A 27,542-nucleotide genomic window follows, 5' to 3' on the forward strand; every position below is an offset into this window, starting at 1 on the left:
AAACAGGAGCGCTCCCGGGCCAACTGCTTTGTTGCTTATCTTCATAGCCACGGCAGCTTCCCGTGTGTCAGAAATGTGCCCTCTTTATTCCCTTTCTAAAGTAACTTGCCAGTTCCAAGATCCTCTTGAAACACATTTTTATTAAATTTTGATTAAGAATCTAATACTTGTTCCTTTGTTACTTTTTAATCAGGGTAAGAACAGACAATTGTTCTTACAAGCACTGCTCTCTACATCAGTAGTGACGCAGCGTCGCAGAGATCCCCACCAGCCTTAAATGCAAGGTATAGGAGCGCTGTGAATGATTTTTGTCATTTGCCATAGCTAGTCTTTAACACAAAGATGCTGTAGACTCAGACAAAATGACTGCAAGTCAACTCACTTACAGGATAAGACAGAAAGGACTTGAACGTCTGGAAATGGAGATGTGATATTACAAAGCTGGAAGGCAGAAGTGCCTATAGCTGGTAACTGCATAAATCGCACGCACCAAATAGTGGATGCACGAGGATTTCACACTCAGCCAGGCCCTGACTGCTAATGTGAGCTGGACATGTTGCACACACACTTCATTCTACAGCCCTTTCCAATACAGGTCCAAGTGCTTTGGAAAATGCATAGGCCATTCGTTTTACACATCAGATCTTTATTTTAGCTAGGGATAAAATAAGTTGGAAGGAATGGTTAAATCCTCCCTATCCAGAAGGGAAAAATTCCTCCAGAGGTAGGAAAAAAATTTTTTTGAAGTATTCAGCTTGTTGGAGGATTCCCATTGCAGAAGTTACGGACAGTCAAAATACGCAAGGCAAATGAAGGGTGATTCCCAGTCAGTATGAATAATGCCTGTAGGTGGGAGGATAGAAAACGTATGGCAGGAAGACGATCAAAAGATTGTCTGCTCCTCATGAAACGGTAAAATGAGCCTTTTGCCAGCAGTTCACAGTATGTTCCATAGAGGAATCAAGGTTAAAAGGATGGAAAGAAAACAAAAGGGGAAAATAAGTCCTCCTTAAACGTCCAGGCTAATCTCTTCATACTGTACTTGCCGTAGACATTATGAGCCTTTCTAACAGTGACTTATATCAACTGCATGTAAAAATAGCAGCAGTTATGTAATCAGTTCTGAACTTCATACGAAACTCTGAAGTAAAACCAACCAGCCAGACAAAACCCCTCCATTTTAATTCACCTCCTTTCAATGCAGATCTCTGCTTCCAGGCGCTATTAAGTCCCTGCAGTACTCGGGCACTGTGAAAGCCGTGGGCACGTACACTGGGAGCTTTTGGGCGCCTGGATGTCTTTGCTGTCAGCATGCCTAAATCCAAAGCCTTGCTCTTATTTTGTTTCTCCTTTTCCTTTTAATTAAAAGGAGATGATTACTACAGGTGTCTATGTTTTAATCTTTACTTTCCAACAGACAAAACCCAACATTTATAGGAAAGTGCTCTGAATACATCATTTTTTAATAGCTAGTAAGAAAAGATAGTTTGGAAGCCAAGATATTCTGGAGGCACTTTCTCCATCCATGGTATTTTTGATAAATTGACTTTTGGTTCTGAAGCAGGAAATCAGTATTTGTTAGTTATAATGATTCTTAGTCTTCTCCCCCCAAATTATATAATTTGAATAAAAAATAAGTTTTATGAAACATAGGTATTAATTAATTGCATCACGAAATTTTAAATTGTGATTACGTCTTTTACAGTAATGCTCTCCCTCTCCACTATAGATCAAAATATATTTTTTCAGCATTCTTCAGATCAAATATTCTTTCTCTTTGTTTGACAAGGACAATCCAGTGGGCTGTTGAATAGCAAGGTGACTTGAAAGTTTTTCTAATGTGTAATCCCTTTTAAAACTCTGTATTATGTATGAACTCAAAGACAAAATATCTGCATTATCTTAAATAAACTAGATAAAGTGTATTTCAAAAAGTTTCTTGAGTCAAAAAGTAGCAAATCATTGTATGTATTTTCCATATTTGTATAGGTTTCATTATATTCTCATCTAAGTTACTCTTAAGTCTCTTTCATATTTAAAAAATGAACTACACACCTATCATGCAAAATGTAAAGAAGTATGTTCAACTAGTTCAAATTAGATATACATTAAAAATACACTTCCAAAGAAATATCATTTCCATTTTTGTTCATGTTTTTAACAGAATTTCAGACTAATACATCAAATGTGGAACTGTACAAGTATGTGAAGAAACATTAGGATTGCAGTAGTAAAAAAATGTACAGCATTCAAAACCAACAAGCTCTAAACAACCAAACAATACCACAGGATTGAAACAATCATGGGGACAACATAGGTCATTGGAGCCAGTGAGTGAATCCTAATGCACCTACATAAAGGCCCTACATAGAATATTGTCTCTTATTTATATGCAAAATCCCTGATTTGATTAAACCAGACAATTTTTCTAATTGTCTTTTATAGGTTTTAGATAATATTAACACTAGAGTATTCCCCTCCATAAATTTCCGTTAGTTGAAAAGGCAATATTGAGAATTGATTTGAAAGGTATTTCCATCCATGTGGATTCAGGTAGTTAAAGTACAAGATCACAAATAATAGCACTGCAATTTTAAAGAACCATTTGAATTGTTATCAGCTACATTTGCCATAACACTTACGAATTCAGGATTCAGTTTTTTAAATCTATCTGGTTACAAGTTAATACACAGGGTTTTTAATTAGGGGCTGTATCCATTTAACATTGGACCAACATTGCCTTTTAAATCAAGAAAAGATCCAGCTAAGCATGTCATAAAAATAAAATCTCCAAGGTAATCGACAATGAACAAAACATTACATACAGCAGAATATCTGTGTCTGAACATCTTTAAAAGGCAGATATGTACTCTTTTACAGTCCACTAACCAGTACAGTTTCCTTATTAGACATTAATATTATGAGGAAAAGATGTCTCGGACAAACTAGTAAAGGTTATTAATTCAACCTGAATTATTTTTTTTAATGTGTCATCGTAGTGCATAAACTTAAAAGACTATGCTAGCCTGTTTGTTTTAGAGAACACAATTCCTTTCACAGATCTTAGCTACTTACGAGTTTTTTAAGGACTACCTTGCTTTTCAGATAGTTCACTTGTACTTTTTTAAAGCTGAAGTGTGAAAAAGGTTAATAAATGACCTAATTATGTCAGCATTTCTATCCCACAGTCCTCATACACTGAGATCCCTTGCTGATCTCGATAGGAATTTGGCATGCACAAGAATGGCAAATTTTCAGCTGAGAAAGCTGAATAAATATAGCATTTTTAAACCAAAACATTGTTACCACGGAGTCTGGCCTAATAAATCATCTTCAATGCACTGAGAAGGGCAAAGAACACGAATCTTGGCACCTATCTTGCTGTTTATTTAGAATAATCTTTTAGCAATTTTGATCCAATGGGAATGACAGATTAGTTTTAGAGAGCTAGCCTCATACAACCTAACATTTTTGATGGAAAAATCTGATTGTAACAGGTTTGAAAAGGAACAACCATACTGCTGTTATGTATCACTCAAAATCTATAAAACTACAGGGCAAACAGCATAGTGTGCACTCATTCTTATAAGTATTTAAACTTTGCTGAGGTATACTCATGATTTCTTTAATTACAGAAAAGTATCTTTAAAAATTATAAGAAAAAGCTCTAAGTATGAGTGATATTCTGCACAAATTTTTATCTGGAGAAGGAATTCAATTAAATTGAAAGGTCCATAATAGTTAAAGGAATGACTACTTTTATTAGTATCGGTAATATCATATTCTTCCCTAGCTTTTTATTCCTTCAAAGCATTACAAAAAATGTAAGGCCATAATTCTGTCTCATCTTTGCCCATCAATGTTGTAAATCAACCTAAAATACTTCATTTTCTTTCCTAGGGAAAATATTACCCCGTGTCCGCCTCTGTAATAGATCAATTGTGGCCACAGCTCTCGGATGCCTCGCTTGCCTTCCCCACGACATGGGACAAGCCAGCTCTTGCACAAAAGCAAGACTGTTTTCATAAATGCTAGCTGAAGTCAAGTTTCATTTCAGCAACAAAACTAAGTACAATTTGTCTGTCTGAATTTTAACATCATATGATCATTTCTACCTGCAACTAACAATTATTTATTTCTCTATAATGAAAATATCTAGACTGTTGTACAAGCTGGATTTCTCACCCATACATACTTCAGGAACAGGAGGCATGTATACAACACATTTAGTTCATCTTAGGCAGATACTGTGTTTGAACTGCAATTTTCTAATCCATTTAAATACAATCAGCCTATCTTGATTGCGAAATTAATGTTAAATGTAACTGCAGCCATTACCAAGTAGTTTCCATAAGTGGTTTTATTACTGGTTAGATTTTACAAATTCTGGTATTCGAACAGACTTCGACCTTAAAATTCTAAAACAACAAAGCAACCAATGAAAGGCTTAGGACTATTCAAAGTAACAAACTCTTAACATTTTTGCCCTGGTCATAAATATACAGAGAGAAAAAGAGAGAAGTGGACATGGAATCCAAAGTATGTAGATAAAACAGTATATAAGGCACATGGCAGTCTTTGAAAATACAGAAGCTTTAGCCAACTTAAATTAATTGCTGTTTCCCTTGCTCAGTCCACAAAACTGTACAGTTACACAAATGTTGTGTTGCAATAGATCTTCCAAGTTATTCTTCAGTCCATACTCCATAATACCAGAACACTACATTTCCTTCTGTTTTTAGGAGAGATCCTAATTGTGGTTAGTCAGTTGCTCAAAGCCTCTATTAAAATACACTTGGAATTTCAACTAAGAATAATTTCTTTTTTAAAGAAATTATTGAGAAAGAGTCATCAGAAAAGATTTGTAAGAGTTGTCTGTGAAGGACTTCGAGATTCATGAACCTCAAGACTTCCGGGCACTGACGTCAAGACAGATGTCACAGTAGGCATAGTAGGATTAGTCAAGTCCGTTAAGGTAGTGGGAGTGCTGGATGGACTCATGGAGGCATTGGATATTTCTGAGGCAGGACCTGATGGGGTCCCTGCTTGGAGTGTTGAATCTGAAGTCTTATCCACCCCTGTGTTTTCTTGACGTAAGAGGTTCCGTCTGAATTTGGCTCGGGCATTTTGAAACCAAACCTGAAATAGTTTAATATAACAGGGTAGCATTTAAAGAGCTGCAGTGTTGAAAAAAAAGCAAAAGCATATTCACAAATTCACCAGCACTTGAACTGGGGAAGATGTTTTTACTGGTAACATGTTAGAAGAGTAGCCCCAATCATGAGAAGTATCCTCTGCATGCCTGGTAAAGCAATCCTCTTTCCCTCTCCTGCAACTCTCTGTGTAAACAGACTGCTTGGACATGAGTGGGCTAAGGATGGAGGAGAGGAGCCTTTCTCTGCAGGCTATGCATAAAGATGCTTAGAAATCTGGCAGCCCCCATGAATCCTCCATTGCCCTCACTCCCAGAAGTATTTGTCAGGATGGGGCAGAAACCAAGCATCTGATGAATACAAAATAATGAGTTTCACCAACCTTGTCTCTCAAGTCCATCTCCCATCATAGGCAGGAGGTGACCCAGATCCTACCCACAGCACCCTGCCTTTCTGCTGGCCCCCAGAGCTCCCTCAGGAACATTCTCATGTAGCAGTTTCAGCAGCGTTTCCACTTTTCTGAAAGAACTGTCCCTCTTTCTTACTCTTTTCTAACTAATCCTTCTCAAATGCCTCAGTTCCTATCGCCTACCCCAGGCTCCATTTTTATACTTTTTCAGTACTGGAATGAAGGTAGAAAAAGAGACTTGAATAGTATTAAAGACTCAGATTGCATTCAAAACTGTAATCTCAGAAGAAATGGTATCCACATTCAGAAATATTTCTCCAGGATTGCTACTTCTTGCATTATCTATTTATTATCTGACTATGAATGAAGGACAAAAGCTATGACTTCATCTTCTCCAATTAAACTTCAAGGTTTAGGTCCAAGTTAGTGCTCTCCACTGCTTGCAGGATTTGTTTAAAGATAAAATATGTCTAATCTGTTTGAAAATAGATATAATGAAATGTGTTTGTGAAACCTGTATGAAACACAGGTATAAAATATTACTTAAATTTCAAAATGTCATTAAATACCCTACGTTCAACCTGATGTATGTATGATAACAGCTAATTTTACTGATATAAACTAGCTGAAATTTCATGGTGCTTAGTTATCAGAAGGCCTTATGTCATTGTTATATTCTTTACAACTGACCCAGTCCTGATCATCATGTCCCCACATTGACCTGCTTTAAGGAATAGGATCAAGTCTTTCCATTGCAGATGCAAAGAGCCGCATCATCTGCGTATCCATCAGAGAAAGGGACTAAGGGAGTGAAAATATCTGTATAGTTACACACTTATTCCATCAGATTTCTCCTGTGTGGCGGGTACAGGGGAACCGAGTGTGCAGAGCTCACAAGGCCACTACATGGCCAGACCAACGTCTGCAGAAATCCCTGCCTCTCCTCACCCTGAAACAGCTTGGTCCCTGCCGTTGGGTCTGCTTTAACCCAGACCGTCACCGTTAACGGAAGAGCGACACGTGAATATAACGCAGCCCCACAGGGTACCCTCGTCACACTCGCAACTCGCCAGCCACAGTCAGGGTTGATGAACGTGCCCACGCAGACTGTTTTTCCTCTGACTGGTTTTCTTCTCATCTACGGATGTCCAGCCCCAAATTCCCGCGACCGGGCGTTCCTGCTTTTTCCCTGGAGAGCTCTCTCCCCCAGACAGAGGTCTTTGGTTGCACCCACTCTCTCTCGCCCTCTCGCCAGGGGATGCCACAAGGGTATGATGCTCAGGCACAAATGCTGTTAGTGACCACAGCAGTGGCGTTCACAGCCCATGAATAACTAACATCCCTACAGCTCCTTTCTTCTGAAAGCTTAGTATTTTAAAACAGCTTATGTTGGTGTTACCTTTGTTAAACACTTAGTTTAAATGTTATATAGAGGTTTCACATATGGCAAGAAATCAAATTTTTTCTCCTAAAACTAACACTGGCAAAAATATATTCATGATTTTATAGCAAAGCCCATTATAGCGGTATAATTGTTAAAGGCCAGTGACGTGGTCAAAACTAGGCAAAAACAAATAAAATAAAACAAATAAAAAAAACAAAAACAAATGTGATATTTTTGCCTGAAACATTCACAGCCAAACAATGTCTTCCTCTCACATAAGTGTTCATTCAGAGCCACGCAAGAAAAGTCGCAGGAGTGCGTCTGCGTGGCTCCGAGGAAGGCAAGGAATGTGAGTGAAAGAAATTAGTCTGGTCTGATCATTCAAGCTGCAAAGTCTCAAGCGCCAGTTAGCAGGAATGGCAAAAAAACAGGAATTTTAACATTTATGGGGTTTTCCACCTTTCAGTAAGAAATAGTTTATATTTGCCCCACAAACTAAATAAATTGGTTTGGATTTTTTTAATATACCTTCTAGCAAGTGTAAGAAAGGATAATACATGCAAAGTTTAAGTAGAAGTTTAGAGCCGCTCGCTGCTGACAGGTATGTATAGCACAGTTACGTCATAATTAAAACAAAAAGTCACTAGTCCGACTGCATATACATAGACTACCACATAATTTCACACTACTGTTCATAAATATATATATATATTTTATATGGAAGTTCTCCAAATATGAGTAAAATTTCCATTTCTATTCACAAAACAATTTGTTAAAAGTTTGTAAAACCATAGAAGACACCTTAACTATTTTGTTCATTCACATTGTACCTAAAAGTCCAACTAATCCTTAACCTTAGTTGAGCAAGAGACTCTAAAGTATTGTCTCCGTTTGTAATTTGAAATATGTAATAAGTAAAGAAATGGAGCAAGATTATTGGTGCTCATGGGTTCCCCTTTATCTTCCATTAAATATGGGTCCAAACCTGTGCTCAGATGCTCTCATAGATGACTGTTAATGCTGCTTTCAGGAGCTGCACATGTAATGTGACATTTTTACTCCTAAGGGAGCAAAAGTCTCCCTTTAGTAGCAGTAATTCATGTTAGCGTTAGACATAGAAAATATCCGTAGTCTTGTAAGTATTATCCAAAAATATAGGTAATATGACTAATTTCACTTTCTTCCTTACTGAGATACTGTCAAGGTTAATTGGTTAATGGTTATAAAGATCTTTAAAGTTGTCCAATAATAAATATTCATATTATTACTGAAAAGACATCTAAATATTGATTAATTAGAATTCTGAAAATACTTTGCTTTATGTTAGAAAGGAATAGCATAAAATATTTATCACAACTGCAATATTCTAGTTTGCACTTAAGATATGAAAGTTTTCAGCAAAGACTTCCCATTGAAGAGTACTGAAAGAATTAAAACTATTGTTTTCTTGGTTGTAGGAATGTAGGCCTGATTCTCTGCTGCCTTGTGTTGTTACTTATAGCTGTGCAAACGAGCGTGTAAGAGCTGGCGAGCCAGGACTGCTGTCCCATGCATAACGGCGATAGCGCTGTACGCTCGTATTGGTAATTGGGGCCCTGCACCTGTATCGGTATTACATTAAAGCAAGGAAATAATGACCCAAATATACATAACTGAAAGAATTGTTCCAGTAGGACTTATCTCACATCAATTACACAATTAGGAATCTGGTCTTCAGTACTGAAGAATAAACAAAATCAGTGGGAAGTACTTAGTGTTTTTCTGTCCAACTGTATCATTATAGGGCTGAGCTGTTTCAAATCAAAGAGGAAAACTACGGAACAAAACTCCCACTGGAAAATAAAAGCAGCTGCGAGACCAACCATTGATTCTACTACATCCTAGCTAACAGAGTTGAACGTCTGTAGCTGGGCAACTCAACAACTAGGCAGAATGGGTCGGCGGTTAAAATATTATACTATTTCCGCAGTGATCTGCACAACTAACTCGCCTTTCTTTGCCTCAATTCCCCAACTGTAAAACAGGAATAAAATACCATCTTCATAAGGATAGGAAAGTTCTGAAAATAAATGCGCTAAGTACTGTAAAGGATTCAGATACTGCAGTGAATAAGGCCATGTAATCGCCTCAGATAACTTTAATTTTTGTTTATAAAGTCTCCATTGTTGCAACTATAATATATTAGTAATATGAATAGCTTGCACTAGAACCGAATTTTTAAGCACAATTTTGTTAATTCACACAGCTACCTGGGAGACGTTTAGTTTTACTGAATTTTACTAACTAATAAGGGAAGAAACACAAATAAAAATGTAATGGATGCTGCACCACAAAGCAAACTATGTTCACTCATTGCATACATGTTCTGATTATTCTGCTCTGATTATTAATCACACGGTCGAAAGAGAATTATAGGATATTTTGTAAATGACGTCTTAGTAAAAGGTCTGCAGTATGCTATCCTAAAGTAAGTCTTTGCTGAAAGGTAGCGCAGGGTACCGACGCATGATTGGGAAAATGTTCATGCTTGTTGACTGCTGGTAACTGAATTAACCAAGTCCAAACGCATGCAGTAATGTTTTCATAGAAACATTACGGGGGAGCAGTTCAAAAAAGTGCAAGTGGCGTACGAGACACCCCGCTGAACAACAACGGTTTATGTTCCTGAACTGCTTTTGCCACAGTCATATTCCAGACTCCCAGGGAGAGAAGAAGTCACTGGACACATCTGTAGCTAGCAAACCATAGCTTCCTAGGGCCATCTACTTCCACCTTCCCTTTCTAAACTCGGAAGAAGAAAGATCAGTTCCCAAAGAATAACATTTGCGCCAATTAGTTAGCTCACAATTAGCTGGTTACTTTAATTACATATGAAAGCTTACAATAATAGGCTCGTGTTCCCCGGCTGCAGTACAAGAGGTATACAAATCAATTTGCAAACATGAAGTTAAATGTGAGCGAAAATAAATAAAAACAGAGGGCACAAATATAAATAGGCTTACTGTGATTCTAATGTGGCTACTTAAAGAAAATAGTCTGCATTACAAAGCCACCAAAGGAAATGTAATTTATGAAGCAGTATGTTACATTTCCCTGCCATTCTACTTCTGAACATGGGTAGCTGATGACTAATTGCATGTACAGCCAAGAGAGAAGTCACGTTTTCCAAGTCTCATATCACAGATCATTAAGAGCCGGGCCAAATTCTCCACTCATCCACCAACAAACTACCCCCTTACATGTTATGTGGGACTATCTATACAGTAAGGGCACCGTGGCCACTTCCTAAAACCCTAGGAACTCCGCTGCAGACGTGTAGGAAGCACACTGGTTTCAGTACAAGAGACAGCTGTCTTTGTCTTCATCTGCTGTCTTGTATTTTATATTAAAATATATTCTATTGATGGTACATAAAGAAACACTGTCTTTCATCAGCTGAACTGAGACCTGAACATATCGAAAATACAACAGTTTACAAATATGCCTAACAATAACATAGAGAATACTAAAAATTTCCTACTACTGGAATGTACGCGCATACGTTTGGGAGTCTGTGTGCCTTCAGTATGTAAGAGAGATTAATACTAATGATGCTTGTTTAGATCAATAGTGTCAGTGAATTACTTCGTGTTCAATAAATGACGCAGAGGGAATGCCAACCTTTCCGGCTCAGAAGAATTAACAAGTGACACTATCTCAGTAACCAACACCATGAAGAGTTTTCCCCAGCAAGGAGCAACCTTGAAACTAGCATAGGTGAACTTTGGTGTTTGAAAAATTGCCTCGGTGGCTTCAGAAACCCGTATTATTTCCTCTGACAGGTTAGAAATAAGCCAGTTGGGCACAAAAGCTCCAAAATCCAAAAAGCAAGTTTGTTTTTTTCATGGCCCAAATTAATTTTCAACCAAAAAGGCCAAAAAACTATGAGAAAGTGCTCACAACAGACAGGAAAACTCATCAGAGTGACCCTAGACAAAGTATCACTCTGAGTCATTTTCTTGAAGTGCCTCCAACAGTATCATCCTCTGGGTGCAATCCTCACCACCAGCTATTACCTTCCACCACTCTTCTGCTAAAGGTGCCCAGAGATAAAGGAGTATTTCACTGCGGAAGTAAAAGAAGTGAAACACCAATTACCAAAAACATGAAAAAAGTTTAGTGGAATTGCAAAGGATTACCACAAAAGAAAAGAACATTAAGTGCCTTAAAACTGCAAGATGCAGTGCGTTTAAGATGGAAGCAGAAGCAATAAAGAAACTGGACAAGGGACTGAAGTGTTATGGAGACATGGAGTCAAATTTTGGAGACAAGCAAATACATTATAAAAAAGAAGGAAGGAACAGAGAAAATAATGTGGATGAGATGGAAGGGCAGATGATTAGAAGAAAAGAGAAGAGAGAGATGGAAGTCAAAAGTGATGTAGAGTGAGAAGAGAGAACAGAAAGATGATCAAGAGAAAGACATTTTGTGGACACTGATCTCATTTCTTAGTGCAGTATGGAAAATTGCTCAGATAAATCAGGTGTGAATGTACTGTAACAGACAGAATAGATAATACTAAACTTTGTGTCTAAACTCTGAGGATAAAATAAAGAAGTGTCAAAATAAGGATAGATAAATGCAGAAAATTCTTTCTTTCATACACATGGATAAAGGAGAGCTGCTATGAGAGACACTACATCTAGTATTAGGATGTGCTCCAATTATATAGGAAGGAATCTGTCCCACCACCACAAATCAGCATCGTTAAAACAAATAATATCAAGCTACATAGGAGATAGCCAAGAGAAAAAAATACATCCAGTTTTGTCATTAGCAGTTTTTACTGGGAATCCTACAAAATCTTTATTTCTCTTTCTGTTAGGTATTAACACTGTAAAATTCAGAATCTCTTCAGGGAATTGAGTTTTTCTCAGTGTTTTTTCATCTACTGCCCTCCACTTGCCTATGAATTTGTGAGAGCTGCCCACAAAGCTTTCCTAGGGTTTTGTCCCTGAACCCCAGTTGCCCCTAGGAAGCCCACAAACCATTTTTCTACAATCAGGATTCATTTAAAGGTTTCAGTAGTAGATTCTGGCACGCCATCGCACCCACATGTCCACATTTATGTCTGGTTATGGTTATTTGGATAAGTGCCCATTAAAATTTGATTTCTTGAATCATGACTATAAATTAAAATGGAGCTGTATCAACTAATATTCTCACTTTTGCTTCCCATAATAATTCAAATGGAGTACATATCCTTGAAGCAAGAAAAATCCAGCTTTCAGTGAAAAAGTCTTTTCAAAATGCTGTCTTCTTTCATTCTAAGTTACTAAACTGTGAATAAAAGAAATCTAATCTTTGAAAAATCAACTTTATGTCCACTTCAATTGCAAAAGAAAAACCATCTTCCCTGTCCTGATAAAATAAATCCAGATGTTTAATTTCTTGTGAAGGTAACCATGCATGGTAATTTCTAAATTAAGTGTTCGCTAATTACAATGGACACATTAACAAAAATAATCTACTTTTTCTTGCAGTAGATTGGAAGCTAAAATATGCACCAGAACTAACTAACTTTAAATAAGTAGGACCCCCAAACCTTCACAACTGCCATTAAAAAATTAGAACCCAAGCGTTCTGCCTTTGGAAAGCTGAAAAGAAATAACTTTTCTTACACTTTCTAGGCTTGAACTGAAGTCTTACAGAAGGTATCAACAAATAAGAAAAGCTTTAACACAAGCAAAATCCACAATGTTTCAAATCTAAAACTGATATTTTATTTGTTTTGAGGGAAAAGACTTTGCTCTTACCTGAAGAACTCTTTTGGTCAGGCCGGTTTTCTGAGCTAGCTGTTTCAAGTCCTTGGCATCAGGATTGTGGTTAATAGCAAAGTATGACTTCATTGTCCGCAACTGGTGGTGTTTGAACGATGTCCTCATACGCTTTGTTTTTTGATTGCTGGGGTATTGCTGGTCTCTATCCAGGTGGTCACCATCGTTTTCGTTGCAACTTAAAGCTTAAGGCAACAAGAGGAAAAGGCGTGTAAATCTATTGCTCTGTGACCAACATTGTTTGCAGTTCATCTGAGCGCAGCAATTAAAATAACATGCCATGGCATGTATTGTACTGGTACAAACCCTACTTGCCTTCCCCTCCATCGCTGCATCTTCTATTTTCCCCGTACAATAACCAGCCCGCAAGGACCCTCACCTGCCTCTTTATGGCTTTTAAAATGTCAGGTCTGCTTCCTTTTTTCTTTCCTCTAGCTTTACACAGCCTTTCCCCCACTCGCAGCTTGGAGGACAGTAGCTGTCCTCAACTCTGTAAAGTGTTTTAATGTACTTTGTATCACTGGAAATTGCATTGTAATGTACAAAGCAAGCTGTACAATACAGTCCACTTAAATCTCCATGGAACAGACCAGTTAAAATTATAATTATTTCCTCCATCAAAGTAAACCCTGTAGAGCACAGGAGAGACCATTAAATGAAACACTATAAAAGAAATAAAGTTTGGGGGTAGCAGACACCAAATTATGACTATAATTTGACTAGCTAAAGAAATAAAGCTGTTAATACAACATATCAGTGGCATGCCAAATGAAAAATATACATTTTCAATTACTTACATATTTATATTTCATTAAAAAAAAAAGCATTTGGAAATACTAGCTCAAATGATCAATTTTGTTATTTCCCTTTGAAATCACTGAACAAGACTACTTGATATATCTGCATAAATCAACTGTAATGACTCTAAACGATGTCTAGGAGCAAGGAACATTATTATAATTATCAAATAGTATTAAATGTTGAAAGCCAAGCAAAATATTCTCATAGACCAAAAATATTTTTTAATATATGTGTGCATACAGTAAACCACAGAAAAACTCTTAAAACAACATTAAGGATCAGGCTTAAATCCCCTAAAAAAATATCAGGGATATAACTGAAAATTAGCTTTGACAAGCTGTCATTAATTTATTTCTCTGCTCCGATATTTGCAACTCCCTTTTAATATTCTAAAAGTTTTATGCTAAAAGTAGGGAAAAATCACTACTATCTCCTGTTATATGTTGCATCCAAAAAATCAGAAAAATACTGCATTTTGGGAGCTTTAAAATGTGAATTATTGATCAATTTCTTAAACACATAAACAGATTTATTTTAATTGTCCGTTATCACCAATTCATTACAATTCAGTACATCTCATAGATATGTATATCTTTAGAGTCTTACTTTAAATACATACTATTTATCAGAGGTGTTCAGCCCTATGGAATAAGTATGAATTCTGAAAGGCATTCATTTTAAACCCGTTTTTAAAAATATTCATATTATGCATGTACCCATAACAATAAATGCATACAGATACTATAAAAGCAGTTTTGCAGCATGTACATGTACAATGACTGCTTTGCAAACCTGAGCTTTTCCAAAACTTTTTGAAAGACATGGCACGTTATGGAGTAAGGCCTGCGAAAATTCAATCTGAAAACAAAAAGCAGGTTTGTTTAATAGATATGTAAAAAGTATCTGAAGCCTCAAACTTCTCTGTGTGCTTCTGTACGCCTATAATTTAAAAAACAGCCCAAAACATTTTAAACCAAAAGCGCTGTGTATCTGTGTGTGAGCGTGCGTGTGCATGTGTGCACATTTGTACAAATCCTTTCCAGACCGACTGTCTGGTGCCAAACTCCAGCAAGAAGCAGCGAATCTCTTGTGTCCTTGTCTCGGGGGCGACTGGCAGGACCCGAGTTTCGAAGGGGTGAGAAACACAGAAGCAGGCAGCAAAATGCAGCGCGGTGGGGCTGGACGGGCCGCAGCAGGGTCTTCCGTGGGTGCGAGAACCGAGGCCTGGCTGCCTCACTGGAGTCACCCCACGTGCGCCAGGCTCCCTCGGAGTTGCAGTCCCTCCTCTATATCATGCCGGGAGGAATAACTGCCACTATTCTGCTCATAGCAAATGGTATTATGGAAATGTGAAGAAATGCAGTACTCAGTTTTAAAATTTACTCACAGACTTTTAGATATTAGAAACGGAAAAGGCCTGTGAGTGTTATCTTCAATGCTTTCAAATCCTCCCAGAAATGAGAAGGTGGTGATTTAGGAGGATATGCCTCAAAATCTTTACCTGAAAAACTGGGATCTGTTTGTGTTACCATGCAACAAAACAAACCCTAGGGTTGCATGTAGCAGTTGGGTTTCAACCTATTCTGTAAAGAACGAGGTACATTCAGGATCCAAGGAAACAAAAGTGATTCTAAATCTTCCCAGAATGGAACTGGGATATCAGCTTTCCATCAAGCCTTGACTGGATGAGGAACCTTCGCTCTGTGAATTTCTCATAAATTTACCTCCTCATCTACTAAATACAAGTAATATTAAAATAACTGTAAATATATGCCATTTGAGATTGACAGAACTGTTGTCTTTCTCTAGGAAGAAAGTTACAGAACAGATTTTGAAAGTGCATCGGGTGTCTGCTGTTCCTTGTCTTGTGCAAGCCCCACCACCTAATCTGGCATAAATCTTCCTAGTTAATGCTAATTCCTCTCTCAGCTGTGGTACTCAGCACCATCCTTAGAAGTTTATTTTAATAGATCTAGCATTATATGCATCTCTTGCAGAATCTGAAATGTCTGTGGGTGTCACAGGCACAGATACAGAATGGGCCAAGGGTATAAGCATGTGGAGTTTGTAAAAGCTGAAAAGTTTCTGCAAAAGGCATCATGTCATAAAACTAGTACTGTACATGCTCCTCATGCAACCCTCTGTTTTCAGACATTTCCTCCCTGTTCCTTTGTACGTTCCTGTGTATCTCCCAAATGAATTGCTGAGCTATCCACACCTAAGATTTCCACCCAATTGCAGCATCTAGGACTCCTGCTGGGAGACTAGTTCAGAAACACATTTGGTGAAATGCCAGTTGAACAGAGGAGCCTTAAATTAACATATTTCATCGCTAATTTGTGATAAAGCAATTTCTGAACTGGTGACAAGTCTCTTTTTTGACACTAAAACATAGCTAGGGCCCCTGTGCTTTTCCCCAACCACCACCCGCAGGCCTTCGCCCCGCTGTGCCCGTCGGCTGGCCTCGCCGCTGGCCGGCTCTCACGGTCTCCTCCATTAGCACCACGGTACGAATGTCCCTTTCGCCACAAGATGGTGATGTCCACAGATAACATCCCTGGAAACAGGGCTTTGCTCTCTAACATGGGAACAGCGCGTTTTGATACTGGTGACCAAAATATCCTCTGCAGAATAATGCATAAAACCACCTCCAGGAACAGTGACATGGGCACAAGCAGGATGTGCTGCTACCGCAACAAGCGCAATCTGCAGCAGGGAAGTTGGGAGCAGCGTTTCACACTCAGCTCCCCACATCCCCACGTGTTGGGGTTCTGAAAAAAAAGCGTGTGCTTAGCCCATAGCTAAGTATATGGCACATGAAGAAGCTGGGAATGAGGAATTTCCTTTGGGGGAGCTTTTGTTCTTAGTAGCTTGTGTTTGACATGTTAAATTACCCCAAAAGAAAGCAAACTAATCCCAATTCTGAAAGAATGATGAAACAAGAGACACATTTGGTGCCTGCATCAGCCCTCCCTTCCCAGTGGCTTGGGAACATACACCCCTTTCCTTCTGTAATAAGGGAGACAAGGGGTGTTTTAACCTGCTGCTGCCTGGAGAGGGAACTTGTGATTAACTGGAACAGGCAGGGGTGCAGCCTTATTTCTTGTTTGGTTGAAGCGTGTAAAGGACTTGGTGGAACTTGTAACCCTGAAGGGGACAAAAGTGAGACAGAGTCTCCTTAACATGAACAGAGACAGAGTCTTTCTTCCAGGTGGAAGGAGAAAAAGGCACTTAGATAAGGCAGATGCCTGAATCCCTTATCACAACCGGGATTAAAAGGGGAGCTTGGCTCCCGTTACGGAGCTGCGGCACCCGGAGCGGGCAGGGTACCCTCACTGCTTCTGGTGAGCCTGGAGGCACCGAAAGGAGGCAGCCCACCTCCAAGGCGTCAGAGTGAAAGGCACAGAAAGCGCCGCCTCAGCCTTGAAATTTCAAGCAGCGTTTCTGGGAATAAGGAGATAAAGCCCGCCTTAAGGACGAGGGCGACTATCTTGTAGGCTGAGTACCACAAGGCCACGAGAGAGGAGAGTTCGGGTGAAAGGAAAAAGCTCTTTTTCAAACCCCCCCCCCCCAGCCTTCCCGACCCGCCGCGGACAAAAGGGCCGCGTGTGCCGCTGCCCGGCGGGGTTACCGAGGGAAGGGAAGGGAAGGGAAGGGAAGGGAAGGGAAGGGAAGGGAAGGGAAGGGAAGGGAAGGGAAGGGAAGGGGAAGGGAGGGAAGGAAAGGGAAGGGCCCGGCCCCGGGGCGCAGCGCGGCGCCTCCCGGGGGAGAGCGCGGCCCGGCCGGGACAAGGGGCTCCGGAGCGGGGCAGCCGGGCTCCGCGGCAGGAGGCAGGAGGCAGCAGCCGGCAGCCGCCCGGGCTTTTTCCCCTCGATTAAGCCGGCTGAATGGCTGGTGCGAGCGCGCAGTCGTTCCCCGAGCGCCGCGATTAACCCGGCGAGCCGGCGGCCGGGCCCAGGGAAGGGTCGGGCAGCGGCGACCTGCCCGTCCGGGCTCCTGCCGAGGGAGCCGCCGCTCCCCGGCCTGCAAACGCGGCTCCGCGGCCCGGGCAGCGCGGAAGGGACGGGACGGAGCGGCCCCGGGGCCCCGCTGCCCGCCGCAGCCCCCGGCCCAGCCCCTTCTCTGCCCTGCTCCCCGGGGAGGGGCTACATGCACCGTGCCGGGGGCAGCCCAAAGGCGACCACGTCGGCCGGGGCGGGGGGGGGGGGGGAGGGGGAGGAGGAGGAGGAAGAGAAGCAGGGAACTGTTATTTTTCTTCGGAAATTAGTGCGTGACGTCCCCCTTTCAAAGCTGTGGCTCCTGTTTGCTCGCTCTGCAACTGTAGTCGCAGGAACGCATATTTGGAGCTTTTGCTCCCAGGAGAAACGAGGAGGGAAAGAGATAAAATCGGTCTTTAAAACTTTCCAGGCTTTTCCGATTTTCTTCAAGAAAAAAACTTCTGACAAACCGCGGAGAGAGGCAGCTCCGAGCGGCCGCTCCGCCGCCACCGAGCCGTGCGGGGGGAGGGAGGGACGGAGCGACCTTGCTGCTGGGCTGCGCCCCGGCCCCCGCGGCTCGGGGACCCCCCCGGGACCCCCCCGCGCCCCCCGGGACCCCCCCGACCCCCGGACGCGGCCGGTGCGGGAGAAGAACCGGCCCCAGCGCGGCGCAAACGCCCCGGCGGCCCCGGGACGCGGAGCAGCCTCGTGCCGCCCCCCCACAAGCGGAACTGCCCAAACCCCAAACCCGGCTGCCCTTTACCCCCCCACTTGGGCCGAGCTTGGTGTCTAGACTAGATATTTAGCCGCCTTCTTGCTGATGCACTAGGTATCTTCCAGCTAGAAAAGAAAGGAAATATTGCCGAACGCCTTTGCTGCTTGCGCAGGTTATGGGTATTTTACCAGGCTGCGGTGCCCCCAGGTCTGCACAGCACATCCGTCATTTTCAGGCATATTTTAGTGTCTTCATATGAACGACAGACTAGATACGAATGAATAAAATATACCAGGCTGTGGGAGGTTTGGGGTCTAATTCGCAAAGGGAGTATTCAGAATTCCTTACAGGTGCTCCTGTGTTCAGCGAGCTTCCAGCCATTGATTTACTGACCTAAAAAGCCCGAACTCCATTCCAACAAGTGAAAGAAGAAATTATGATCACAGGAGCATACTTAAAAAAAAAGAAAAAGAAAAAGAAAAGAAAGAAGAAAGAAAGAAAAAGAAATCTTTTTGAAGTTTCGGCATCCTTCTAAGCTATTTTCCACTTGTCAGGCTCTATCCACATCTAAAATCCATCATCCCTGTGCAAACGGAGTCCCGTTTAAGTAGAAAAAAAAGAGTCAGTCCAATCCCTGCTGCAGATGAATATTTGCTGCCATTTACAAAATAATTTTAGTCTCAACTCTGGCCAAGTTTGTGGGTCCTCCTTCCTCCCCACTTTTCTGCGGAGATTTATTTACACAAAATATTCTACAGATCATCAGCAACAAATCCCCTCAGATGACAATACTGTGCATTTCTAGTGCATTTCTGAGAAAGAACCGAGAAGTTCCATTAAAAAAAAAAAGGAAAAACTATCACACTTCTAAACGATTTCCATCTAAAACATAAAAAATCGAACACTTGAAAATATTTTTTTGTTTTGTAAAATTTTAAATCAACGGGCAAGCCCGTTTGATTTCCAAAATCTCTGACACTTATTGCCACACAAATTAATGGATTGTTGGCTTAATGATAAATAGTTTAAGCAGTGAAGCCTTCCTTTCTCAAGGAAGATCTCTTAAGCTGCAGTTGCAGGGTCTAAGCGAAAATTAAAAGAGCAAAAAATCGGAGGGAAGTAATTTTGAAAACGAATTTTAAAAAATACAGTTAAAGACGGTGTATTTAGGAAGCCAGGGAGCAATGAGACTTTCTCAGGCTGTGCTCCTATCCAGGACAGATGCTGCTGGTTGGGTTTACAGGTCCTTTGAATCTGAACATCTGCCCTGCATAGGGAGACAGCGGAAGGACAATTAACATCTAATCCCTCCGAAAAGGAAACATTTTTAAACGGGCAAAACGCAGATTTTCTGGATGTTTTAAAGTTCACTGTTACTCAGGAAAACGCTAGTTACACCTTTTATCGGCCTTCACCACTGGGACTACTACTGACTTTTGCACTATTTCCAGTACGATCAGCAGTTAGATAAATAAATAATAGGTGGCAATTTTGTTCCTGAGATGTGTTTGCTAGTTAGAGATGCGCTTTTTCTCCTGGCCGTTTTCAGTGCAAACCCCTCAGTTTCGCCTCTGTTGTTACTTCGTCGTTAGGGGCAAAATACCCGCAGCCTCATCCCTGCGGCTGGGCCGCCTCCCCCAGCCCTGAGTCCTCGGTGCTGGCAGCCCACTAACAGTCCGTGATCCCCATCAGCAGCCGGCGCGCTGCACCTCCCCTGGGTTTCCCACGTACACGCACCTTCCTCCCCGTCCCCCCACCTCTTCTTCCAGGGCGGGAAGGCGGAAGCAAAGCGCAGCCCCGAGCTGCCAGTCCCAGGAGTCGGGGGGCGCACGGGGGTACAGTCCGAAACAAATCGCAGCAAACTTGGCCTTTACCTAACGCCCTCCCCCCTTTCCGGGGAAAGAAGAAGAATAAAGGGGGGGAAAAAAAAGTTAAAGGCAATTCTACACCCTATGCGACATATCTGAACTTTGTAGATTTAAAAAAACAAACAAAATCGAAACAACAGAAAACTCTGCAAACAAAGTTGGAGCAGACTGCAACGAAAGAGGCAAATGAGTCTCATCTTCAGCATCGATCGGGCTGACTGAGCACACAGTGTACGGACACATCGGTGTGGAGTAAACCCCACACCTCTGCCTTGAATGCTTCTAGGAAAAATCAAGATCCAAATATTTTCTTTTGTCCAAAAACGTTTTCCTTTTGCATACAAGGAGCACGGCCGAGAAGGCTCAGCGATCACCGCAGTTACCCGCTCCGGGAAGAGTGAGGGGAAGAGGGGCAGGGACCGGGGGGGCTGGGTTGGTGGGGCAGGAGACTACTTGAATCCCTTTGCCTGAAAAACTGCAATACTGCTGTGTGATGTTTAGCGAGGAAACACATCAGAAAGTGAGCAGCTGAACGCAGAGAACCTGAGAGCCAGAGTTTCTGCAGAGACTGCAGGCTCGTGGCTGCTGCCAGGTTTGCTCCCTTTCTCCGCGCTGCTGCTCTCAGTTAAGAGCTGGAGGGCTGTAACTCGAGGACAAGGGAAGGTTGAGGCTAGAGATGTTGCTAGCTTCCCGAGTCTTCCCAGAGTCGCATCCGATGACCACAACGGCAGCCCAACTTGTCGCTGCGCGAACCGTCCCGAGGCCGCCTGCAGACACCTGCTTGCCGCAGCCCTGCCAGCGCCTCGGCCGGGCTCCGCGGGCACCGCGCGGCACCGCGCCCGCGGCCCCTGCGCCCCTCCCGCCGCGGGTCCTAGAGAAACCGCCACTGCTTTTCCTTCGTCTCCCTCTCCTTCCTTCCTTCCAAAACTCTGAGGTGCAAGAGCTCAGGAAAAGGGCAGAATAATTCACCCATCAGCAGCCTTTAAGAATGTAGCTACTAAAAGAAAATTCACAGCTCTCTGAAGTGCTAACTTACAGTCTCTGGTTTCCAGATTTTATTTCAGGCTACACTCCCCCTTCTCCCCCCTCCTTAACCAGATGACCTTGCTTCAAAACATTTTATTTCCAGCTGAAGTGAAAAATGCTAACATATTAGCTTCTGTAATTGCAATTTGACAGCAGTTGATCTCAATAATTATGCTGCAGCTAAACTATTATTAACGGTTTAAGCTAAAATAAACGGAAATCCCCCTTTGGAAGCGAACAGAAACAAACCTTTTAAATTGTTCTTGGGGGGGAAATGGGATCTCTTACCTGCATTGTAGGCTGCCAGATCTGCCCCAGGCCCTGGGCTCTTCCTTTTCCTGGGTCTCCCCTTCTGGACAGTCCCCACGCCGTTGTAATAAGGCAGTCCCAAAGTATTGGCGGAGCCCGCTCCCAGTGCTGGGCCCTTCCCAGCGGCTACATCCGAGTGATTGAAATGCACCTGGTACTCCCCCTGGATGAGAGTCTCGAAATGGAGGCGGCAATACACCAGATTGTCCTTCATGCCAAAGTGGTCGCCGGTGGTCAGCATCTTGTTGCAAGTGGTGCAAGTAAAGCAATTTAAGTGATATACCAAATCCCTGGCCCTCATGACCATTTCGGAGGCAGAAATCCCCAGGTGACATCTCGCACATCTCTGCACCGAAAACCTCCTGCAAAACAGAACGGCCAGAGGAGACGGTGAGAGGCGCGTCCCGCCTTGGCCGGGGCCGCCCGGAAGGCGGCAGGGGAGAGGGGCTGGCGGCCGCCCGAGCCGGGGCGCTTGCGAAGGGGCTTCGCCCGCCGGGCGGGCGGGCGGGCACCACGGGCCGGGGGCCGCTCGCCCCCCCCTCGCACCGCACCTCCTGGGGACGCGGCTCCCGCCCCGGCCCGCAAACTTTCCCCGAGGCTCGGGGCGCCCGGCGGCAGCGCGCAGCGAGGCAGCCCCGCTCCCGGCCGGGCTCTGCCCCGTCCCTTCCCCCGCGCCGGGAGCCCTGCGGCGAAGGCGAAGAAGGCGAAGAAGGGGAGCCCTGCGCGAGGGTGAGGGTGAGGAGGAAGGCAGCCTCCTTCCCCTCGCAGCCCTGGGGGGAAGAGCTGCTCGAAGCCCCCCGCTACCGGCGGGCGGCGGTGGCCGTGCCCGAGGGCGCGGGCCCGTCCTGCGGGGCTCCCCCTCCCCCGAGAGGCTTTAGGAGCCCCGCGGGGGCCGCGGCGGGTCCCCCCGCTCCCGGGGGCGGCCGAGGGCAGGCTGTACCTGTAGTAATCCTCTTTGCAGTAGATGCTGCCGTCCTTGCTGAAGCAGGTGAGCTCGGACTCCAGGTTGAGTTTACACTCGCAGCACTTCAGGCAGCGCATGTGCCACTGTTTATCCACAGCCAGGAGGTAATAACGGTCGGAGATTTTCCCCCCGCAGCCGGCGCACAGGGCAGCGCGGTCACTGCTGATGGAAGGCATGGTCTGCTGGGGGGAAACGATTAGGGACCGTTAGCGAGAGGCAGAAAGCCGTGCGCGCCGCTGAGCTGCCCCCTCCCCCTGCCCAGCCGCCGTCGGGGCTGGGCTTTCCCTCTCCCCTCGCAGGGGCTCGCCAGGCGCCGCGGAGAGCAGAGCAGAGCAGAGGAGGGGAGAGGAGGGGAGAGCAGAGGAGGGGACGGCAGCGGAGCGGAGCGGGGGCTCCGAGGCGGCCCGCCCGGGCGCCCCGACCTGCCTCCCGCGCCCGCAGCGCCCGTCCCCAGGGTCCCGCAGGCGGCGGCAGCCCCCTGCCCGGGGGAAGGAAGGTGAAACAGGAAGAAAAACAACCTGGGGCTTAAGGAAGACGTCCGAATGGGACCCAGGAATTTCTTTTTGTGGATTTGCCAGTCCCAGAACAAGCAGAAAAGATGCCGTTCAATAAACGGGCGCAATAACCGCAGAGCAGGGCAAATCGCAGATAGTTAATTTTAAAATTTATTATTATGGATACACGGAGAGTGTCTGAATAGCTAAGGCTCTGTGAGTGCCTGTATGTGGAGTGTGTGTGTGTGTGTGTGTGTGTGTATTTTCCTAGCTATAAAATTCCGGGTGAATTACGATCAAACCCCCTTGTAGTCAGGGAGCTACAGACACGGCTCGCTCTGCAGCCAACTTGCAAACAAATGTATCCGAATCTGCTGTAACCCAAAGCACTAAAGGGACCAGTAAATAAAACTGCGGAGGAGATGAGCATTACTAACTCCGAGGTGCAGAATGTTTTATCAGGAAAACGAAATAGTGGAAAATGTATATGCAAGAAAGTGGGAAAAAACAACAGAGCACGTTAGATTATGCTGGGATAAACTTGGAAGCAATAAAACTAAATGTAACCCCTATATAATTTAATAGTTTAGTGTCAAATCACAATCCAATCGAAACTCCCTGAAAAAAAACAAATACATACATATTCTGTCAACGTCTACCAAAAAAAAAAAAAAAAAGGAAAATATCGAAAACCATTTAGGCACTCTTATTTATTTCCTCCGGCACCTCAAAACAGTGTTCAAGAGAAAAGGTTCAGACGTGGAGGGGAATTTATGGCAGACCTTGCAATGCGCTGCTGTCCATTCCCTTCTCCACTTGCTCTCACCCTGGCACAGGGCTCAAACCCACTGCGGACTGCTTCGGTGCAAGAGACCCCCAAACATTTTTGTACAGACGTGACAAACACACCGGTCTGTTTTGGTTCTGGAGGGAGGTTGTTTGTTTACTTTTGCCTCCTCTAGAGCCTTAAGTCCTTGCGCAAAGCAAAAGGAGAGAAGACAGCTAATAGGGGAAGAATCGAAAGGAAATGAAGCTATTTTTTCCAGCATATGCTACACTGATTACTTTCATGCAACACTTGCACAGATCACAAAATCCCATCGCTATTAGCACTATTGCTTCCATTACACCATGTCCACTATCACGACTGCAAGTAGATAAAATTATAGCTCTATATTAGCATGTTGTCCACACAACTCCACTGATAGCTTGCTTCTTTAAAGCGTTAACTAACCTCTGATTAGTGATCGTTTCATAAACAAAGTAGTTTCTTGTAAATCCACTTTAAATAAAATACAGTTTTTCTGCTTGGCTTTTCCGGTGACAACAATATTCTGAGATACAGAAATGTCTGTATCTTTTTAAGGAGCCAGTATTTTATCCCACTGCTTATTATATACACATGTATATGCATACACATTATATATAGATATATAAAGGTATCATACCATAATATTTATTCTAGTAAAGATCATTTGATACTGTTTAATTGTACGGAAAAATACTAACTTTTCCAAAGAAAACTAAAAACGTTCAGAATCATGTTCTATCCTTGTAGTATAAAGGCTCTCTTTCAGCCGATATTTCAGGATTAGATAATCTTACTGTTTACTTTTAAGTAAATTTCGACATAATATGAAGAGAAATAACACATACTGATGAAGTTTTAAAAACCGTGAACAGATGTTTCTTACACATGCCCATATCAGCTTACAAGACAGCATTTAACCAAAATACGGAATCTTGGCACTTCAAAATTATCATTTCTCCGTAACAAAAAGTAACATACATAAAATGTTGAATCAGTCAACACACTTCAGAAATCTCTTCCGCTTTGCTAGGTTAACTCAAATCAGAAGGATGCACCTTTTTATTGTATAAACGTGCTAGTATACAACTACTACACATCAGCAGACACAAGATAAAAAGTGATAAAAGTTATAAAAATGTGCATCCATTCGTGTCCCTGAAACACATCTTCTAGTTCTATTTCTCGTTTTCAAAGCCAATATTCATACATATTACTATTATAAGCAAACATAATTTTAAAATAATAAAGATTTTTTTAATGCTATAATGGCTACCTCAATGTAGCCACCCCACCTGAAAAATAATATAGAAGTGGATGCTTTGGTGCTTGTCTTTCCATTCTGCAGACAAAAATCTCGCTGTGCCAAAATGTTATCTGTACAAAAGCGTACTTTGCCTCTTCCTAAAAACTTTAGAAGGCCGGACAGGCTGGGGGAAGGGAAGGAGTTCTTGGACGCTACCAAAAGGCTGGTCTTTATTTCTGCTTTCTCGCAAGAGCAGTACCGTTCATTTCACCCAAGCGTTACTATTAGTATGCATATTATTAATAATTAACAGTTTCATGCCTTGCCCCATGTCTTAATTTAATCTTTTGGGGTACCCTTATGCTTAAATTTTCTTCTGATCTAGTATTTTGCATAGGTTTCCCCCCGATCTGTTATTTTAAGGGGAATCTTTGAGGGGTTCATTAAGTTTAGGGGGTTGAATGACTCTCCCACTCCTTCGCCTCCTACCGTTTCGGTCTCTCCCCTGTCTATAGCCGAGCTGATGGCTGGCGCTTCGCTTTTGGCTCTCCGATCCATCTCGTCGATGACCCCATGCATCTCCGAGCCGGACAAACTGTGGAAAAGCATCGCTGAGGAAGCAGAGGAGGAGGAGGAGGCCCCGAGTCGCTGCTGCTGCTGCTGCTGCTGCTGCTGCTGCTGCTGACAGTTGTCGGGGTCCCTGCAGGAGCCCAGGACTTGCATTAACCGGAGCCCTCCCCCATGCATCTAGCACGGCCGCCCCGCGGCGTCGCTCGGCGGCTCCGGGCTGCCCGCCCCGGCAGAGCTCTCCGGCCGCGGCGCGGGCACGGATCCGAGGCGCTCGCGGGGCTGGGGCGCGGGGCAAGGGGACAAGCGGCGCTGCAGGCTTCGGGGCTCGGGTCTAGTCTGTCGCGTGGCCCCGGCACATCCCTCTAGGAGGCTTCTTCAGCGCAGGGCTCATTGCCCCAGGTGCGGTCCCAGGCTTTACGCTCTGGCCCAGCCGGCGGAAGGCTGGGCAGGTTTACGGTTGGGAGGGGTTAATAAATAATAGCAACGCAAAAAATTAAACCATCTTCGGTGAGAAATAAATAAAAAAAAATAGCGACAAGCCCACTACATGGTACTGTGCGAAATTTAGAGGAGGAAGGCGGGGAGAGGGAGAGGCGGCGGCAGCGGGGAGCAGGCTGGTGCCGCAGGGCGGACGGGGCGGGCGCCCACCGCGCACTCACGGTCCGGAGGGCCGGCAGCGGCCGCGGCCGCGGCGCGGGGGCAAAGTTTGCTCCTCTGCCCGCTCCTCCCCCACCCCGCGGGAGCTCATTGGGAAGAGAAAGAGCCAGGGGGAAGGAGGGCGAGTTGGACGGGCACCAGGTGGGGACGGGCGCGCGGCGGCGGCGGCGGCCCCCCTCTGCCCTCGGAGCGGCCGCGCCGCGGGTGCGCGCAGCGGCGGAGCCGGAGCCGCCGCGCGGCGCGGTGCCTGCGAGCGCGAGCGGCGCGTCTGCGGCCGGGCGCCGCGCGAGGCTCCGCGCCTTTTCTACGGCCCCTCTGACATCATGTCCTGCCCCGCCGCCATTGGCTGCCGCCGCGCCCGGGCCCGACGGCATGTGCTCGGCGCGGGGCGGCGCGCAGGGGCGCGCAGGGGCGCGGGGGGCCGCGCGGGGCGGCGCGCGCGCGCGCTCTCGCTCGCGGGCCGCGCCGCGCCGGCGCCCGGCGGAGAAAGCGGCGGGGGGAAGCGGGGGTCAGAAGTTTGTTTGCGCTCGCGGAGCGTGAGGGCTGCGCCGGCTGCGCGCGGGCCGCTCGCGACGAACGCTCCGCACCCGAATGCCGTAACTCGGGCCGCCCCGTTTGCGGGAGCCGAGGCTCCTCACTTCGCTTGCTTCCCTAGCGAGCCGCGGGAACGCCAGGCCCAGAAGGTCTGCGGGGAACACAAAGGCTACACAACGGGAAACTGCTCGTCGTGTCTAAATATTTATTCAGTAGGTGGGCAGCAAGGAAGCGCTAATTAATATTAGAGATGCCGAATATCATGCTTCTAATTGCGTTAGCGAAGGCAGCACAAAGGAAAGTAAGCCTGAATGCGCCGCTGGGGTCGCAAGCCGCGCTGCGCAGCCAGCACTGCAACTTAGCGCATCACTTAGTATTTTAGCGTTAGGTGTTGTCTGCTGAAATAGTGACCTGCCTCTTACAGGTGTAGTAAAGTTAAGAACACCGTCTCTTCTAAAACTGGAATTACTCCTTTTATATTACAGTTTTCCCGGGTTTGTGTGTTCTGTGAGCTTTCTTATAACCAATTTGGCTTTTTACCACCTGTATGAATTGCTCCAAGCAGTTAAATACATTTGCACGTCGCAGAGGAGAATAAGGCGCCTCTTGCAGAGATGTACATGAAATAGCCACCAGAGCCCTCAAGGTCATGCAGAATGCAAGCTACTTTGGCATCTGTGGGAACTATCTAAAGACTGTCCTAAAATCAGAGCTTGAAAACAATGGAAACTCATGTTTTAATTCGGATTAGAAAGTGCAACAGAATTATTAGAGCTGTACAACATTTACATTGGTTAAAATAATTTATCCC

At 44.3% G+C, this 27,542-nt stretch overlaps 1 protein-coding gene across 1 annotated transcript; it reads right to left on the reverse strand.

The window, feature by feature from the left end:
* Nucleotides 1-4,851: 4,851 nt before the first annotated feature.
* LHX2 (LIM homeobox 2) lies at nt 4,852-25,717 on the reverse strand. The gene is made up of 5 exons (XM_067309084.1): nt 25,460-25,717; nt 22,399-22,604; nt 21,438-21,820; nt 12,742-12,947; nt 4,852-5,139 (listed from the first exon to the last, which is right to left on the reverse strand). Exons 1-5 carry the CDS (start codon nt 25,715-25,717, stop codon nt 4,852-4,854), a joined length of 1,341 nt encoding a protein of 446 aa, XP_067165185.1.
* Between the last annotated feature and the right edge of the window lie 1,825 nt (nt 25,718-27,542).

The sequence above is a fragment of the Apteryx mantelli genome, chromosome 21 (assembly GCF_036417845.1).
Source record: "Apteryx mantelli isolate bAptMan1 chromosome 21, bAptMan1.hap1, whole genome shotgun sequence".
Lineage (NCBI taxonomy): Eukaryota > Metazoa > Chordata > Aves > Apterygiformes > Apterygidae > Apteryx > Apteryx mantelli.